The sequence below is a fragment of the Mustelus asterias genome, chromosome 7, assembly GCF_964213995.1.
Source record: "Mustelus asterias chromosome 7, sMusAst1.hap1.1, whole genome shotgun sequence".
Lineage (NCBI taxonomy): Eukaryota > Metazoa > Chordata > Chondrichthyes > Carcharhiniformes > Triakidae > Mustelus > Mustelus asterias.
Window position 1 is genome coordinate 44824810 of NC_135807.1, and position 18678 is coordinate 44843487.

Sequence of the window (18678 nt, forward strand, 5' to 3'; positions counted from 1 at the left end):
TAGGAAGGAAGTTACAAAATCAGCACCTCAAAGCTCTTAATCTCTGGATTACTCCCAGTCCTTTGAGCTGGTAATTTTAGGAGTAGTAGGATAAAACAGGTAAACAAAGACATGGTGCAGGAAGGAGAGCTTCAGATTCCTGGGAGCTGTGGAGCCAGTTCTGGGACTGGAGCCTGTTCAGGAAGATATTATGATGTTTCTTCACTCACAGGGAGGTTAACCATAGCTGCTGGGGGAGAGCCTAAAGCTAATTTAACAGGACGATGAGCACTAGGGTGAAAAGTTGGAAAGGAAAAACAAGGTACACAAAGGGCTGGCAGACATGAATAGCACTAAAGAATAATTCAGAAATAGGAAGCATCAGACAATGGGCTAATATGAAGCAGCTTAAAATGGGTCTGGAGTCCATGACCTGGATTTTTGACAGCTGACAGGCTGGGCAGAGTTTACAATTAGCCCCGTCAGCTGTTGTGCCGATTTCACAGCTCCATCCTACCTCTGGACTATTTTTTTTCGAAAACATCACATTCACTGCATCATCGCCACATGAGATCCGTTAGTTATTAAATGTCATCTTTTCCGCATTTATTATTTATGAAAAATCATTTTAGAGTTGTTTCCTTTTAATTGAATTTTCAAACTTTTCAAGTCAACAGATTTGGGCTAATTGCATACACCTGTATTTGTTTAAAATCCCACTTGGTTGGCACCCCGTCCATAAACATGAACTCCTTCCATCACCGACGCTCAGTAGCAGCAGTGCGTACTATCTACAAGATGCACTGCAGCAAATCACCAACAATTCACCAACAAGATGCACTGCAGCAAATCACCAGCTGCTTCCAAATCCATGACCACTTCCATCTAGAAGGACAAGGGCGGCAGATACAAGGGAATACCACCACCTGCAAGTTCCCCTCCAAGCCACTCACCATCCTGACTTGGAAATATATCACCATTCCTTCGCAGTCGCTGGGTCAAAATCCTGGATTTCCCCCCATAACGGCACTGTGGGTCAACCCACAACATATGGATTGCAGCGTTTCCCGAAGGCAGCTCAGCACCACCATCTCAAGGGCAATTAGAGATGGGCAATATATATTGGCCTAACCAGCGATGTCCATGTCCCATGGATGAATAAAAGAAACTGCTCAAATTGCACAACAGATAAAATTAATTAGTGACACTTCAGAGATCAGAGGCAAATTAGACCATTTCTCCTCCTCAATGCTATTAAAAACTATGGGCTCTTGTTACTGCCATACCTTAATTCCCACAATACTTCCATGCCTGCTCTATCTTTAATGCTTTCAGAGTTTCCTTCTCTACTGCTCTTGTACCCCAGAACTGTCCCCACTGTTAACACATTGCAGGCCCTCTACCTCCCAAGACATCCTTGTTCAATGATTCTCGTTCCTATGCCCTCTGAAATAGCTGCCAGATTCTTAATACCTCCCACAAAGCCACACTTACCCATGTCACACCACTTGCTGCTATTACAACCTACATTGCCTTTGGCCAGAATTTATGTGCATATCTCAGCCCAGTCACTACCATCCCCCAAACCAATTCTCTAAACAAATCCTCTAAAATTTCTTGCTCCACCATGTCTCTGTACTTTACTCATTCTCTTGAGCTGTCTTCTCCCACAAGGCAGTCTCCTCCTCCGAAAGCCACCTGAACCCCTGGAGCCTCTCTTTGTTCATAAAGCATTTGATTGCATTTGTAGTGAACCCTTTTCCCAAAACTACCCTAAGTTTTCAGACTCTCAAAACCTCATCCAATGTCCTCAGATTCCAGGATTCTTCTTTTAGTAATCCTACACACTTTTTCACTACACCTCAGCTGCAGGACATCACTGCAGGAGTTCCTAGGCCCAACCATCTTCAGTTGCTTCATCAATGTCATCCTTCTATTATGAAGTCAGAAGTGGGGATGTTCTCTAATGTTCACAATTCACAACTCCTCAGATACTGAAACAGTCCACATCCAAATACAGTATCCAGGCATTCGCCTGGATACCAAATCCCCCACATCAACACCCTGGGAGTTACCATTGATCAGAAACTGAGCTGAACTAGCCATTAAATACTGTGGCTACAAGAGCAAGTCAGAGGCTAGAAATTCTGTGGTGAGTAACTCACCTCTTGACTCCCCAATGCCTATCCACAATCCACCATGGGAATTACCGTTGATCAGAAACTGAGCTGGACTAGCCATTAAATACTATGGCTACAAGAGCAAGCCAGAGGCTAAAAATTCTGTGGTGAGTAACTCACCTCTTGACTCCTCGATGCCTATCCACAATCTACAAGGCAAAAGTCAGGCATGTGATGGAATACTCTCCCATTAAGGATGGGCAATGAATGCTGGCCTAGCCAGTGAAGTCCACATCCCTTGAATGAATGAAAAATAACTAGAACATTTCGTGCCCTATGCTCCTTGAACTCTGGAGCATCTCATGCAATACTCCTAGACCCTGGAGTACCCTTTATAAAATGGTAATATTTTTGAGTCTCCACACAATTAATATGAGATTCATTAGAGCTTTCCCTAGGGCCCCTTCAGGGCTGATGAATATCTCTGGTAATAAGTACCGCTGACCTTATACCTCTGTTTTCAAATCTTTGATTCATTGTGAATATTCCTATGTAAGATCTCCTGGCAATTTCTTAAAATTTTAGAATGCATGCTTCCTCTAAGTATGACATTCACATACTGTTGCACCTTTTTCATTTATAGTCTATTTTTAGCATTTTTCTACTCATCTCTGGTCTATTGTTTTTCTCCACCCAGAATTTAATAATTTGTAAAATTATGCTAAATAATTTGCAAAGTTAATCAGTTTTTTTGAAGTTGAGAGTAACAAATTTATTCCGCCAAGCAAATTTCTTGCAGTTGATTGAATAAGATGCATTATTCATTGGAATTCACTCGCATACTGGAATTTGTTAGAACACAATGTTAACAAATCAAGTTACTCAGAAATTAGCAAATCCTTTTGCTCACTGTTTTACATTGAGATATTTAATATCCAAAATAGGTTCTTAAGCACAATAAAGAGATGGGCTAGAATTTTACAGGTGGGCATGTGCCTGACTTGGAAGTGTGTGAAATTGCGCCAAAGGTTTCACATCCGCTCCCACCCATGCCAACTTTAGGCGTGCCCCGAACGTAAACTTCAGGCGACAAAAATCAAATATTTGATAGATTGTGTCTTTTAATATATTAATTAAAGTTTCTAATTCAAGAGCCAAGTCTATTTTAGCAGCCTGATCTTAAACTGTACCAGCCGCAGATCCCTCCTCATCCCCCAAGCACACCACAGAACAGTTGAAGTGATTTAACAATAATTTCTGTGCCTGTGTAGTTTGCAGAGTTCCTTGGACTGTATCAGTAAAAATGTCTTGGTTTAAGGACTGTTACCTTTATCCTCGTATCAGAGGCAAGAAAGATGTACCTTTATATAACACCTTTCATGACCACATGATGACTCAATGTGCCTGACAGTGAATGAAATTTTTTTCATTGTAATCAGTATTGCAATGTAGGAAACTTGTCAGCCAATTTGCACACAGCAAACTCCCACAAAGACCAACGCAATAATGACCAGGTAATCTGTTTTTGTGATGTTGATTGAGGGATAAATATTGGTTAGGACATTGGGATTGACCACTTTGCTCTCTTTTAGGATAGTGCCATGAGATCTTATACTTAGGTTGGTGCCAGGATTTTACAGCCCCCTGCTCTGCAGCGGATGCGGCGAGCCATTGGCCAGGTGGGATCTTCCGGTCCCACCAAAGTCTATGGGCTTTGCATGTCTCGCCCACCCAGCTGCCAGGGGACGTACTGTGAGGTGTTGATTTCCACAGGATTGGAAGATTCTGCCAGCAGGAGGGGCCAGAAAGTCCTGTCCAGAGATAGCTGACAGGCTTTGGTTTAACATCTAATTAGCGTCATAGCGTCACAGAGGTTTGCAGCATGGAAACAGGCCCTTCGGCCGACTTGTCCATGCCACCCCTTTTTTTTTAACCACTAAGTTAGTCCCAATGGCCTGCATTTGGTCCATGCCCCTCTATATCCATCCTACCCATGTAACTGTCTAAATGCTTTTTAAAAGACAAAATTGTACCTGCCATGGAGATTCTGCAGCACTTCCCCGGTACTGTACTGGTTTTCTCAGTACTGTACTGGCGTGTTAGCCTTGATTTCTGTTTTTATATCCTGGAGTAGGACTTGATCTCACCATCTTCTGCTTTTCTTTTACTTTTTCGCTACAGAAATCCAAATGAATCACTGCTTTTCCTGCATAGCTCTGTGTCCTCCGCTATTTTAGATGTTTATCCACTTTTCCCTTGAAAGATTTAAAGGTCTCTACTACTGCTCCCTGTGACAAAGCATTCCATACTCCAAAAACCCTCAATGTGATATTTCTCCTAACCTTTCTTACATTCAGTGACTTTTTTAAATTGTTGACACCCTCCAGATTTATGCCCCAACCACAGGAATTTTGATTTTTTATTCTCCCAATTAATACTTCCCATAATTTTAAAAGCTTCTATCAAATCATCCCTTAGTCTTCAATGTTCCAGGGGAAATTGCCACATTATCCAAGGCTATCATTTCAATTACTCATCTCCGGATAATCCTTTTGAACTTGCACTGTTTTCTGTGGCTTTAATGATCTTCATAAGCTATCATGGAATCCCTCAGTGTGGAAGGAGGCCATTTGGCCCATCAAGCCTGCACCAACAACGATCAAATCCTATCCCTGTAACCCCACGTACTTACCCTGCTAATCCCCTTGACACTAAGGGACAATTCAGCACAGCCAATCGACCTAACCCGCACATCTTTGGACTGTGGGAGGAAACGGGAGCACCCAGAGGAAACCCACACAGACATGGGGAGAATGTGCAAACTCCACACAGACAGTGACCCGAGGCCGGAATTGAACCCGAGTCCCTGACGCTGTGAGGCAGCAATGCTAACCATTGTGCCACCTTGCCGCCCCAATGGCACCAAAGATATGGCACCAAAACTGCACTTGATACTCGCAACAATGGCAGACATAGTTCATGGCAATCTCCTGCTCTTTGCCCCATTTACAAAATATTAATTCAAGTTTTAATCTACCTCTGGCTTTATCTACTTTCATTTGTATGTCCATGAAATTATGTATCTGAATCCTCAGAATTAATGGCATTTTACAGAACAGCAAGAGGCCAATCAGCTTTTCCTGCCAATGAAAGTTCTTTGAAAGAGCTAGTCCCATTCACCCACCCGTCCTCATACTCTTTTACATGTCTTTCTATTTAAAATACTTATTCGTTTCACTTTTAGAAATTATTATGGATTTTGTGTTTTTACTTCTGTCTCTGGTATGGCATTCCATCAAAATGAGTGAGTGCTTCACTCTATAGCCCTATTTGTCCGCCAATTGAAAGAAACTGCACACTGACCTCAATCTAGAAGGACCAAGGCAGCAGATGGATAAGGAACACTACCACCTGCAGGTTCCACTCCAAACCACTCACCACCCTGACGTGGAACTGTATCGCCGTTCCTTCTCTGTGGCTGTGTCAAAATCCTGGCACTCTTTTCCTCACAGCACTGTCGGTGTACTTACACTGCGTGGAATGCAGCAGTTCAAGAAGGTGGCTCACCACCATCTCTCGAGAGCAATTAGGGATGGGCAATAAATGCTGAACTACCCAGCGACGTCAATGAAATAAAAACAATAGGCAGGATTTGGGGTGGCTGCAAGAGCTGAGCAAAAGGGAAATCTTCTATCCTTACCATATGGACAAGTGGGTGCTACAATTACCAGCATTGTTGGAAAGGAGGCAACTTAAATAAGGTGTTGGTTCCTTGCAAGCACCATTGGGATCAGGGCAGAGGAATCTGGTTCAAGAATGAAACATTTGGCTATTTCTTGCTTTACTTCGTGTTAGATGTGGCACAAAGAACATCATTTTCTCAATTTCTACATTGATTCTAGGGTTGAGCAGTGAAACATATCTTCAAATTTTATCTCCTGATATCTAATTTGGTATTTTAGTGGTCTTCTAATTCCATAATAGTTTTTATTTGTCCATGGATGTGAGCATCACAAGCAAGGTCCTTAGTGGTGTACTAACTTCTAGAAGCTCTATAGGTCCACCCTCAGTGCTGTCAGGATGAGAGTTCCAGCATTTTGACACAGCAACAGTGAAGATGAGTAATATATCGAATGGTGTGTGACAAAGAAAGGAGGTGCTGGTATTCCATTAATCTGCTGCCCTTGTTCCTCTGGGTGGTAGAGATTGTAGGTTTGTAACGTGCTGTCAAAGGACTTCCAGTGAGTTATAGAGTCATAGAGGTTTACAACATGGAAACAGGCCCTTCAGCCCAACTTGTCCATGCCGCCTTTTTTAAAAAAAAACCCTAAACTAGTCCCAATTGCCCACATTTGGCCCATATCCCTCTATCTTCATCGTACCCATGTAACTATCTAAATGCTTTTTAAAAGATAAAATTGTACCCGCCTCTACTACTACCTCTGGCAGCTTGTTCCAGACATTCACCACCCTCTGTGTGAAACAATTGCCCCTCTGGACACTTTTGTGTCTCTCCCCTCTCACCTTAAACTTATGCCCTCTAGTTTTACACTCCCCTATCTTTGGGAAAAGATATTGACTATCTACCTTGTCGATGCCCCTCATTATTTTATAGACCTCTATAAGGTCACCCCTCAGCCTCCTACGCTCCAGAGAAAAAAGTCCCAGTCTATTCAGCCTCTCCTTATAACTCAATCCATCAAGTCCCGGTAGCATTCTAGTAAATCTTTACGGCACTCTTTCTAGTTTAATAATATCCTTTCTATAATAGGGTGACCAGAATTGCACACAGTTTCCAAGTGTGGCCTTACCAATGTCTTGTACAACTTCAACAAGACATCCCAACTCTTGTATTCAATGTTCTGACCGATGAAACCAAGCATGCCGAGTACCTTCTTCACCACTCTGTCCACCTGTGACTCCACTTTCAAGGAGCTATGAACATGTACCCCTAGTTGCAGTAGTACCTCTGCTGCCACTGTGTACCTGTGCTATAGGGAGTGAACATTTGAGATGGGGAAAGACTGCTTTGCGCTAGATGGTGTCAAGCTTCTTGGATGTTGTTAGAGCTGCACTCATCCAGGCAAGTGGAGAGTGTTACATTACACTCCTGACTTGTGGAAGGGTACTGGACAGCTTTGGGCAGTCAATTTGAAACAAAATAAATCAAATGCTTTTTAGAACCTCATATGCGAATATTATAGAGGCATCATTTATAAGTTTAATACAGTAGTATTTTTAAGTTTTTAATACAGAATATCCTGCAGTGATCTAGTTTTAATTTGACAATATTTTCTGCATTATGAGTAGTGTTTAAAAATACTTTAAAAGTCCTTTTCATATGGAAATAGTGCATTTCACTAACAATTGTTTTATTACCCCCAGGAAAACAAGATTATAAGAAAACCAAATCAGTTTTAAAAGCAACAAGATTGAAAGCAGAAGCCAAGAAAACAGCACCAGGAATAAGGGTGCGTGTAGTTGTTTGATAACCTTCATTAAATTTCAGTGGCTGTCAGGTATCTTTTCCCTAAAGAGAGATGCACTGAATATTGATCATTTCTTTGAGATATTGTTTGTGACATTTCAGAATCTGTGTGGAATGTTAGGAACTAAATATTTATGCAGTACTGCACTTAAAACTGGAAATTATCATAAGTCCTCAATGCTCTGTAATGTAAAAGCAAAAACTAAGCAGAAGGCTATCTGATTGTATTCTGTGGGATTCAAATTCAAAATATTATATAAAACAAACTCCAGGTAATGTAATATTCACTTTCTGCATCTGATGATACAGCTATTCAAGTAGTATCTTGTTGTTAAATGCATAGTACTTTGTGTTATTAGTTTGAATTCTTAATCCACATTTCCTACCTTCCTGTGTAATTAATACCAAAAAACAAACCACCGTTTTAAATGCATAGCTTTTCTCTCGTGATGCGAGTTTAATTTGGTACTGTCTCGGCTAGATAAATGAATACCTGAACGAAGTATAATTCTGATAAAAGTATGATGCTTTTATATTTGGAAGCCTTTATATATTGGGATTATGAAGGAACAGCAATATACTTCCAAATTAAGATGGTGCCTTGGAAGAGAACTTGCAGGTACTGGTAGTTGCTGCCCTTGTTCTTGTCAATAGGGGCTGGTTTGGATAGTGCTATGGCAGAAATCTTGGAGAATTGCTGTAGTGTACCTTCTAGTTGTACACAATGCGTAGGTGATAGAGTTGTTAATTTTTAAGATGGTGAATGGGTTGCCAATCAAATGGGCTGCTTTGTCCTAGATGGTGTTGAGCTTCTTGAGAGTTGTTGGAGCTGCACTCATCCAGGAAAGTGAAGAGTATTCCATCACACTCCTGACTCTTGCTTTGTTATCGTTGGAAAAGTTTTGGGAAGTCAGGAGGTGAGTTTCTTGCCAAGGCATGCTTAGCCTCTCACCTGCTTTTTTAAATGGTAAAAATAGTATTTATATGGTTGGTTCAGTTCAGTTCAGTTTCTGGTCAATGGTGACTGCCTGGATGTTGATGGCAGAGAATTCAATGATACTTGTGCTGTTGAATGTCAAGAGGAGATGGTTAGATTTCCATTTGTTAGAGATGGTTATTGCCCAGACATCTGGCACGGATGCTACTTGCCGTTTAGTAACCCAATCTTGGACGTTATAAGCGGACATGGACTGTTTCATTATATGAGGGGTTACCAGAGATAGCTGCATATAAGTTGACCTAGAAAGCCTCAAAAAATCCTCTCAAAAATGGGCATTGACTTACATGCCTAGTATAAAAATAACCACCACCAGAGATGTAGGTGGCCATCATCATTGTCATTCACCATGCAGGGTCAGCTTTGTGTGGGCTTGTCTTAAACTCTCGCAAATCTTTGGGACACATCCTGTATCGCCTGCTTGATCCCTTGCACCCAATTATAAAGTACAGTTAAATAAAACAACCATTTGTGGGATGAAAAGTTGAGGCTGATTGCTTAAGTGAGTATAAACATGTCATCGCTGAAAAGGGGAGGGTCATCTTAAATACACTGAGTATATGCAAAAACATGATTTTTGGGATGTAAAATGGGGTCAACTTATACATCATGATCTATGATGCAAATGGGACTGAACACTACGCAATCATCAGCAAACATTCCCATTTCTGACCCGAGGATTGAGTCTGATCATTCATGAAGCAGGTGAAAATTGGTTGATCCTTGAATACTACCAGAATGAACTCTGTTGGTAATATCCTGGGGCTGAGATGATTGGCCTCCAACAAATACATCTGTTTTCCTTTGTGTTACGTATAACTTTAGCCAGTGATGAGTTTTTTCCTAATTCCCACTGACTTCTGTTTTACTAAATCTTCTTAATCCCACGCTCAGTAGATGCTGCCTTGATATCAAAGGCAGTCATTCTCACCTCACCTCTGAAACTCAGCTCTTTTGTCCATGTTTCAATCAACGCTGTAAGGAGGTCTGGAACCAAGTGGTCCTAGTGGAACTCAAACTGAGCATTGATAAGCAGTTTATTGGTGAGTGAAGGTCGCTTGTTAGCACTGTCGATAATGCCTTCCATCATTTTGATGATTGAGAGTATACTGATTTGCTGGATTGGATTTGGCCTACGTTTTATAGGCAGGGACATACCTGGGCAATATTCCATTTTGGCTGCAAAGGATTATAGACTAGTTAAGTGATTGAGCAAGAAGGTGACGGATGAAGGCTGGAATTCTCTGATCTCACCTGTGGCTGGGATTCTCCAGTCCAGCTGCTATGAACGGAGATTTGGCTGATTGCCACATTCTCCAATCTCACTGGCAGTGGTGGTAGGGCGAACAACATTGGAGAATTCCTGCCAAAGTATAATGTGGGGAAATGTAAAATTGAAATTTATACAATTCGTAAAGGGCTTGACAGGATAGAAAAGTAAAATGCCGCAGATGTTGGGAACCCGAAATGAATGCGGGAATTACTTAGGTCTGGCAGCAATTATGGAGAGAGATAGCGTTAACGGGCAGTATTTAATAGAGGTGACAGGTCTAGCCCATTGGCGGGAAAACTGTCGAGAAAGCGTGACTTATTTTAGGGAATTCCCACCAAATTGAGTGCCGTTCACGCACCTGACAGGGAAGTGGCAGGCTTTTCCCAGTGTCAAGGACTGTGTGGCTTCTTGCCCTTCTTACTTTATGCTGTTACCATGGCTGGGCCAGCATTTACTACCCTTGAACTGAGTGGCCGTTTGAACACGTAGGGCCCGATTTTACCATTGCGTTGCGCCCATTTTTGGGCGCGGAAACTTGGTGAAGTTGGGCATGAGGCGAGTAGCGCGATCCGCGCCCGCCTCTGCACCGGTTCCCCCTTTACCAAGGCCCAGAAATGGCCGCGATCGGAACCGCGCCCGACATGGGCATGCGTTTAAATTGACTTAATGGGCTGCCCAACCTTACCGGCACTTCCCCCTTTCCCACCGCGTTCACCCATCCAGGTTCGGCACCAAACAGACATGCTGCACTAAGGAGACTTATGTTAAGATAGGAGACTTATGTTAAGATTACGATGAGACGTGAAGGCTCGGTTAGGGCACTTGAGAGTTACAAGTTAGCCAGGAAGGATCTAAAGAAAGAGTTAAGAAGAGCCAGGAGGTGACATGAGAAGTCTTTGGCAGGTAGGATCAAGGAAAACCCTAAATCTTTCTATAGGTATGTCAGGAGTAAAAGCATGACTAGGGTAAGATTAGGGCCAGTCAAGGACAGTAGTGGGAAGTTGTGCGTGGAGTCTGAAGAGATAGGAGAGGCACTAAATGAATATTTTTCGTCACTATTCACACTGGAGAGGGACAGTGTTGTTGAGGGGAGTACTGAGATGCAGGCTGTTGGACTGGATGGGATTGATGTTCATAAGGAGGAGGTGTTAGCAATTCTGGAAAGGGTAAAAATAGATAAGTCCCCTGGGCCGGATGGGATTTATCCTAGGATTCTCTGGGAGGCTAGAGAGCAGATTGCAGAGCCTTTGGCTTTGATCTTTGTGTCGTCATTGTCTACAGGAACAGTGCCAGAAGACTGGAGGATAGCAAATGTTGTCCCCTTGTTCAAGAAGGGGAGTAGGGACAACCCTGGTAATTATAGACCGATGAGCCTTACTTCTGTTATGGGCAAAGTATTGGAAAGGATTATAAGAGATAGGATTTATAATCACCTAGAAAGGAATAATTTGATTAGGGATCGTCAGCATGGTTTTGTGAAGGGTAGGTCGTGCCTCACAAACCTTATTGAGTTCTTTGAGAAGGTGACCAAAGAGGTGGATGAGGGTAAAGCGGTTGATGTGGTGTACATGGATTTCAGCAAAGCGTTTGATAAGGTTCCCCATGGTAAGCTTTTGCAGAAAATACGGACACATGGGATTGAGGGTGATTTAGTGGTTTGGATCAGGAATTGGCTAGCTGTAAGAAAACAGAGGGTGGTGGTTGATGGGAAATATTCATCCTGGAGTTCAGTTACTAGTGGTGTACCACAAGGATCTGTTTTGGGGCCACTGCTGTTTGTCATTTTTATTAATGACCTGGATGAGGGCGTGGAAGGATGGATTAGTAAATTTGCGGATGACACTAAAGTCGGTGGAGTTGTAGACAGTGCAGAGGGAAGTGGCAGGTTACAGAGGGACATAGATAAGCTGCAGAGCTGGGCTGAGAGGTGGCAAATGGAGTTTAATGCGGAAAAGTGTGAGGTGATTCACTTTGGAAGGAGTAACAGGAATACAGAGTACTGGGCTAATGGTAAGATACTTGGTAGTGTGGATGAACAGAGGGATCTGGGTGTCCATGTGCATAGATCCCTGAAAGTTGGCACCCAGGTTGAAAGGGTTGTTAAGAAGGCATACGGTGTGTTAGCTTTTATTGGTAGAGGGATTGAGTTTCAGAGCCAGGAGGTCATGCTGCAACTGTACAAAACTCTGGTGCGGCCGCACTTGGAGTATTGCGTACAGTTCTGGTCGCCGTATTATAGGAAGGATGTGGAAGTGTTGGAAAGGGTGCAGAGGAGATTTACCAGGATGTTGCTTGGTATGGTGGGAAAATCGTATGAGGAAAGGCTGAGGGGCTTGGGGTTGTTTTCGTTAGAGAGAAGAAGGTTAAGAGGTGACTTAATAGAGGCATACAAGATGATCAGAGGATTAGATAGGGTGGATAGTGAGAGCCTTTTTCCTCGGATGGTGGTGGCTAGCACGAGGGGACATAGCTTTAAATTGAGGGGTGATAGATATAGGACAGATGTTAGAGGTAGGTTCTTTACTCAGAGAGTAGTAAGGGCGTGGAATGCCCTGCCTGCAGCAGTGGTGGACTCGTCAACATTAAGAGCATTCAAATGGTTATTGGATAAACATATGGATGATATTGGAATAGTGTAGATTAGAGGGGCTTTAGATTGGTTCCACTGGTCGGTGCAACATCGAGGGCCGAAGGGCCTGTACTGCGCTGTAATGTCCTATGCACTAAAGTCTCATTCGGGCGCTCCAGTTAGTGAGGAGGTAAGTGCCGAGCATCCGACGGCTCTCTGCTTGAGATCGGTGGGGGGAACGGGGAAGGGGGATCAGCTGCCACTCTGCCTGTGATCAGTGAGGAGGAAGGGGTCCCCACTGCTACTCTGCCTGAAATCAGTGGGGGGGAAGAGGGGAGGGGCCCACGATCAGTCTGGGTGCTGGAGTGGGGGGGGGGGATAAGGGGGTCAGTAATGTTGTGGGGGTAGGGCAATGTCTGTGGGGGCCAGGAGGAGGTATTAGCCGGCCCGGGAGGGATGTGACAGAGGAGCAGCATTCTATCGATCTTTTCTGCGCATGCGCAGTTGGAGGTGCCAGTCGGAGCTGCAGAGTTCTGGGTGCGTTAAGCCCCGCCCACAGGCTTGTGCAGCACGATTCGGAATCGCTGATATTTTTGCAGGCAGAGTGCGTATGGAGATGCCTGAGAACGGGTCTAAAAGTCGGGTCTGAAACACTCCCAGTTTCAAGTCCGTCCAGAACTTAGAATCAAATGATAAAATAGAGTCACATGTAGCCCATACCTGGCAAGGATGGCAGGCTTTTATTGGATTCAAATTTCACCATCTGCTGTGGTGAGATTTGAACCCAGGTCCTGGGTCTCTGGATTTCTAGTTCAGTGACAATACAACTGTGCTACCACCTTCCCTATGTCATGGGCAGCATGGTGGCACAGTGGTTAGCACTGCTACCTCACAGTGCCAGGGACCCCGGTTCAATTCCGCCCTCGGGTCACTGTCTGTGTGGAGTTTGCACATTCTCCCCGTGCCTGCGTGGGTTTCCTCCGGGTACTCCGATTTCCTCCCACAGTCCAAAGATTTGTGGGTTAGGTTGATTGGCCATGCTAAATTGACCATAGTGTCAGGGGCTTAGCAGGGTAAATATATGAGGTTATGGGAATAGGGCCTGGGTGGGATTGTGTTCGATGCAGATTCGATGGTCTTATAGGATTCTGCACAATAGTTTTTCTATGATTCTATGTATTCATTTTCTGACATGTAACTTTTGGCTCTCTCAGAACCTGATTTTTCTCGTCAAATATACACATTTCTGCAGATTTCATCCCAAGTGCAAGAGAGCAACAGAAAAATAGTTCTGACCCTTGGTTTCCACCTCCAACTGACTATTTTTTTGGCTATTAAATAATTTGAAGTCCAGCTGTTAGTTCACTATTACATTACTACACAACATATGGTGCAAATAAAGTATAATAAATTATTTTAATGGTGAAATAGGGAAAAATAAATGCTTATTGACACTGAACTTTGTAACTCCTTCAGACTTACAGTCTTGAGGTCTCGTGTCACTCGGTTTATTGCAAAGATCTGCATTTTATGTTTACAATATATAAAACACAAAGTAAATGAATTTCATTTTGTTTTATCCACTCTGTTGACCAGCAGACACATTTAAAAATGTTGTAAACAGAAAAATCTGGTCAGTTTCGATGGATTATCTCACCATCATGTGGTGGTTATTTTTTCTTAGGGAAAGAGACAGGGCTTGAATAGCTCACTGCAGTCACATTGTGCTCTCAACAGCTGGTCACAGATTGCTATCCATTTCATTGATGAAGTCTACATCCCATAGTCTCTGTGTGTCAAAGAAAAAAAAGGATGGCGCAAAGATAGATGAAATATGTAAAATATGTAGGACAGTGACAGTTGTAATTTAATGCAGACAACTGTAAAATGTTGACAGAAAAATGGGAAACAGTATTTCATGAATGACATTGAAATAGCTAAGGATGAATTTGAAAGACATCTAAGAATTTTAATAGACCCACCACTTATCATGTCCAGTCGCTGCCAGATAGAAAATACAATGCAACCCAAATGCATCAGAGAGATGCCAGAAACAATGGACCATTTTCCTTGTCTTGTGGGGCCTGTTCTTGGCAATGACAAAGATGGTGAAATTCATCATCGCCTCTTATGTGCCTGCTCAGCCTTCAGCTGACTGAGGAAAAGAGAAGTTGGGGACCAGGATCTCAGACTCAAACCTAGGGTCATGGTTTACCAGGGAGCAGTGATTTCCATGCTCCTATATGCTTCAAACGCTCGGGGTGTATCACCAGTGGTGCCCTGGAAAGACCCTTCAAATCCGTTGGCAAGGAAAGCGATCCAAAGCCAACCCTCGAGATGCTGATCACTCAAAACCACTCCTGTTGGCATTGTTCAAATGCCTGAGACCAGATTCCCTAAGCAACTTCTCTCCGTGGAACTTGGTCCTGGTAGGAGACATCCAGGAGGACAAGGGAAGTAATTCAGGGACATTCTCAAAGCATCTCTGAAGAGATCAGACATTTCCTCCGACTCATGGGAAATCCTAGCTTGCGACCTAACAAAATGGCGAAGGTACATTCGGGAAAGCTCTTAACACATTGAAAGACTTTGTCAGGAACATGCAGAAGTGAAAGCAAGGTGTCGGAGAGAGTACACTAACCTCTCAACAACTCATCTGCCCAGCCCTCCAAGCACTACCTGTCCTGCACGTGATAGAGTCTGCACATACTGCATTGGACTTATCAACCAACTCAAAATCCTTCGAACCAGAGTGAAAGCATTTGATTCCAAAGGAATACCTAAGAAGAAGAAGACAATACTAATCTGATTGGCCAGCAGATCTCCATTCATTCCAGGAACATCACCGCAGTGGCTTGAAGAAGCACTGCCAGTTAGCAGCCTGGAACTAAGTGCCAGGATCCAGAGGTAAAGTAAGCAGCAGGGGTCATGGGATGGATGGGATGGATAGGGAAGGTCTGGGGGTTTGCGAGGGGATGACCAAGTTCTTTCGGTGGGGGTAATAGGTGGAGGGACTTAATTGCAGCAAGGATGGGCCTCCCTTCCAAGGCCCTGCTCAGCCCAGCATAAAATCACAACCAGATTGAAGCTGGCAGGATCCTGGAGGGAATCCCTTCCTTGTAATTTGATGTCCTCGCCCCAGAACTTGCTGGGGCGGGGGTGGGGGGGCGGTGATTTCTGAATGAATGAACGAGGATATGTCCAAGGCCTTTCTTAAATCCAGCTTGTCATCTATGGTGGTGGATAGTTTTGCATAAGGTGGAAAAAAATACTTCTTAAAAATTTATATTGTTAAAAAGCAAAGTAACCATATCACCTACCAAAATAATTAGCTCATACATCTCAAATAACATAAGTAATAGAGAAGGTCAAAGATTAAAACTATAAATTTGATATTTGTCGGGCTCCAATTTGTTTTAATCGGTTGCATAGCTGAAGGGCTTTAACCTTTTCTGTCCAGTGCTGTAAAAACAATTACAGATTTCCCCCACTACACCGAGCAATCTTAAAACACAAAAGTATCATCATTGCAGCTAGACTCTACCAGGTGCAACTTATTCTGCACTGACCATACAGCATTTTTTAAAGAATGTAATATATTATTTTGTCAAGACAAGACTATTACAAACGTGAAATGATGCATTATATAGCACACAACTGAAGCAAAATGGTTAACTATTTGTGGGGAAATCTTTATGAGCCTTTTTGTTGCAGCCTTCCTTGGGGCAAATGGGATCAAAAGTTATGGGGAGAAAGCAGGGTTAGGCTATTGAGTTGGACGATCAGCCATGATCGTGATGAATGGCGGAGCAGGCTTGAAGGGCTGAATGGCTTCCTGCTATCTTCTATGTTTCCTTTGTCATGGGCTAACTTACCAAATCTTCTTTTACTCTATCGTCTGCAAGCAAGTTATTTCCTGGCTGTTGTTTTCAACATTGAAACTTCCAGTGATTTCTCAAGGTGCAACCAGCATACTGGTTTGCTAGTATTTGTTGTAAAAACTCTGAATGCAGTAACTGTTGCTAGACCAGCCTGGGCTTTAACAATGATAACTGACAACTGAATAGCCTTGGCTTTTGCTGTAGAGCACACCGAACATTGAAATGCTTCTGTACTGCTCAGAATTCTGCTAAAGGCTAGGAAACAGCATCCATGCATCTTAGGAAAACAACTCATCAGTCCTGCTGTAGGAGTAGGGTCTGGCCACTGGTGATCTACTGCCCAGCAGCACCAATCTTTTCTTGTGCAAAAATCTCTAGAATCTATAATATCAGTCCCTCAATATATTTGGGTTGCTCTCTCCCACTTTGGTTCAGTGCAATCACTTCATCACTTTTGGTGTTGCCTGGTCTAATGTTATTTAAAGTTTACTTATTAATGGCAGAAGTAGGTTTACATTAACACTGCAATGAAGTTACTGTGAAAATCCCCTAGCCGCCATACTCCGGCACCGGTTCAGGTACACTGAGGGAGAATTTAGCATGGTCAATGCATCTAACCAGCACGTCTTTTGGACTGTGGGAGGAAACCAGAGTACCAGGAGAAATCCACGCAGACACGGGGAGAGTGTGTAGAGTCCGCACAGTGACCCAAGACGGGAATCGAACCTGGGTCCCTGGCACTGTGAGGTAGCAGTGCTAATCACTGTGTTTACCCATTGATGGTGTTTTGTTACAATTTGTGATGCTCAAACATGAGCATTGCTTTGTATCAGTAATGCTATCTCAATCCATTCTCAAAAATGTTCAATTAAAACCTGGCTTGTTGGGGAAGAGATACTGTTATTCCTGATTAAATCTGTTTTAACTCCCATATAGTCTGCTCATGTTTAAAAAAGCAGATGATTGTTAGTTGGGGATGTGGCCAATATATAAACTAGGAATTGCTAGGAATATAAGTCTTTAGGCCCCAGTTGCCAATCAACATTTTGCAGTTTCATAAGGTGAGTGTAGCTGCTCTCAAAATCAGGACAACATTGAATGAGCATGGCATCAAGGAACCCTTATAAAACTGAGATTAGTGGGGAAAGGGGAATCAAAGGGCAGCCCTCCAAAGTCTGGGATTGTAACGAACACAAAGGTAATGGGTTATACTTGTAAGAGGCTGTTCATTGCAGGCTCAAGATTTCAATGTAGTAGTTCCTCAAGGGGCAATCTTAATGGCCTTCCTTTTTCAGTCAAGAGTCAGCTTTTTGCTGTTGTACAATTTTTTTATTTTTGTTTATAGGTGTTGGAGGTTTGGGGTTTGTGAGATGCTGCCAAAGAAACCTAGGCTGCTTCCATGCAACGTATAGACAGTTCATATTATAGCCAAGGCATGCCAATGGCAGTGGAGAGATGTCATTCCAGTAACTCATTTGACAATAAATCTATAGTAAATCAGATTATAAAAGTTCCCATTCAGGAAGCTTCTGTTTGAAATATTGAGCTGCTTCTTTGGATCTTCCAGTGGTGCTTCGAGCTTAGGCAATTTGTATGCTTTCTATTCTTTAGGCTATCTTTATTAGGATTTGTTAAGGAATGGTGAACACTTCCTGCTCATGATCAAAGTAATTTGCCATTATTGGACCTGTATGTTTCTAGAGACCAGGAGCTAGACTATCAACTTGTCACCGAGGCATGAAACTGGCATAGCATCAGTTGCCAATTATAGAAATCACCTGTGAAACCGGGTAATTTTTCTAATGGACAGCTGTTTCACAACATCAGTGTCACAGCTGGATGGCAAGTTGAATATCTAGCTCTCTGAATTTAGTTCCAGTAGCAGATTTGACAGCCGATTGCCGATTGCACCTTTTTAATTCGAGGTAACACTTCAATATAGGGCTCAAGGTGTTGTCTCAACAAAATAAACCAATCAACTAGATCCAGAAAATGTTACAGGTCAACTGGGCGGCATGGTGACACAGTGGTTAGCACTGCTGCCTCTCAGCGCCAGGGACCTGGGTTCATTTCCTGGCTTGGGCCACTGTCGGTGTGGAGTTTGCACATTCTCTCGGTGTCTGCGTGGGTCTTCTCTGGGTGCTCCGGTTTCTTCCCACACTCCAAAGGTGTGCGGGTTAGGTGGATTGGCCATGCTATGTTGCCCCTTAGTGTCAGGGGGACTAGGTAGGATAAATGCATGGAGTTATGAGGATGGGGCCTGAGTGGGATTGTGGTCAGTGCAGACGCGATGGGCCGAATGGCCTCCTTCTGCACTGTAGGGATTCTATGGTTTCTACAGACCATCTGGCTGCAGCGGGAAGCTATCAGA

The 18678-nt window shown here is 43.2% G+C and overlaps 1 protein-coding gene across 2 annotated transcripts in view; it reads left to right on the forward strand.

Annotated features, from left to right (window-relative positions):
* triqk (triple QxxK/R motif containing) overlaps positions 1–18678 on the forward strand; it is an 86058-nt gene that overhangs the window by 53835 nt on the left and 13545 nt on the right. For both annotated transcript variants that reach the window (XM_078215995.1, XM_078215994.1), the window contains exon 4: positions 7485–7570. In XM_078215995.1, the coding sequence (XP_078072121.1) occupies positions 7485–7570 (86 nt within the window). The remainder of the gene's footprint in view (positions 1–7484; positions 7571–18678) is intronic.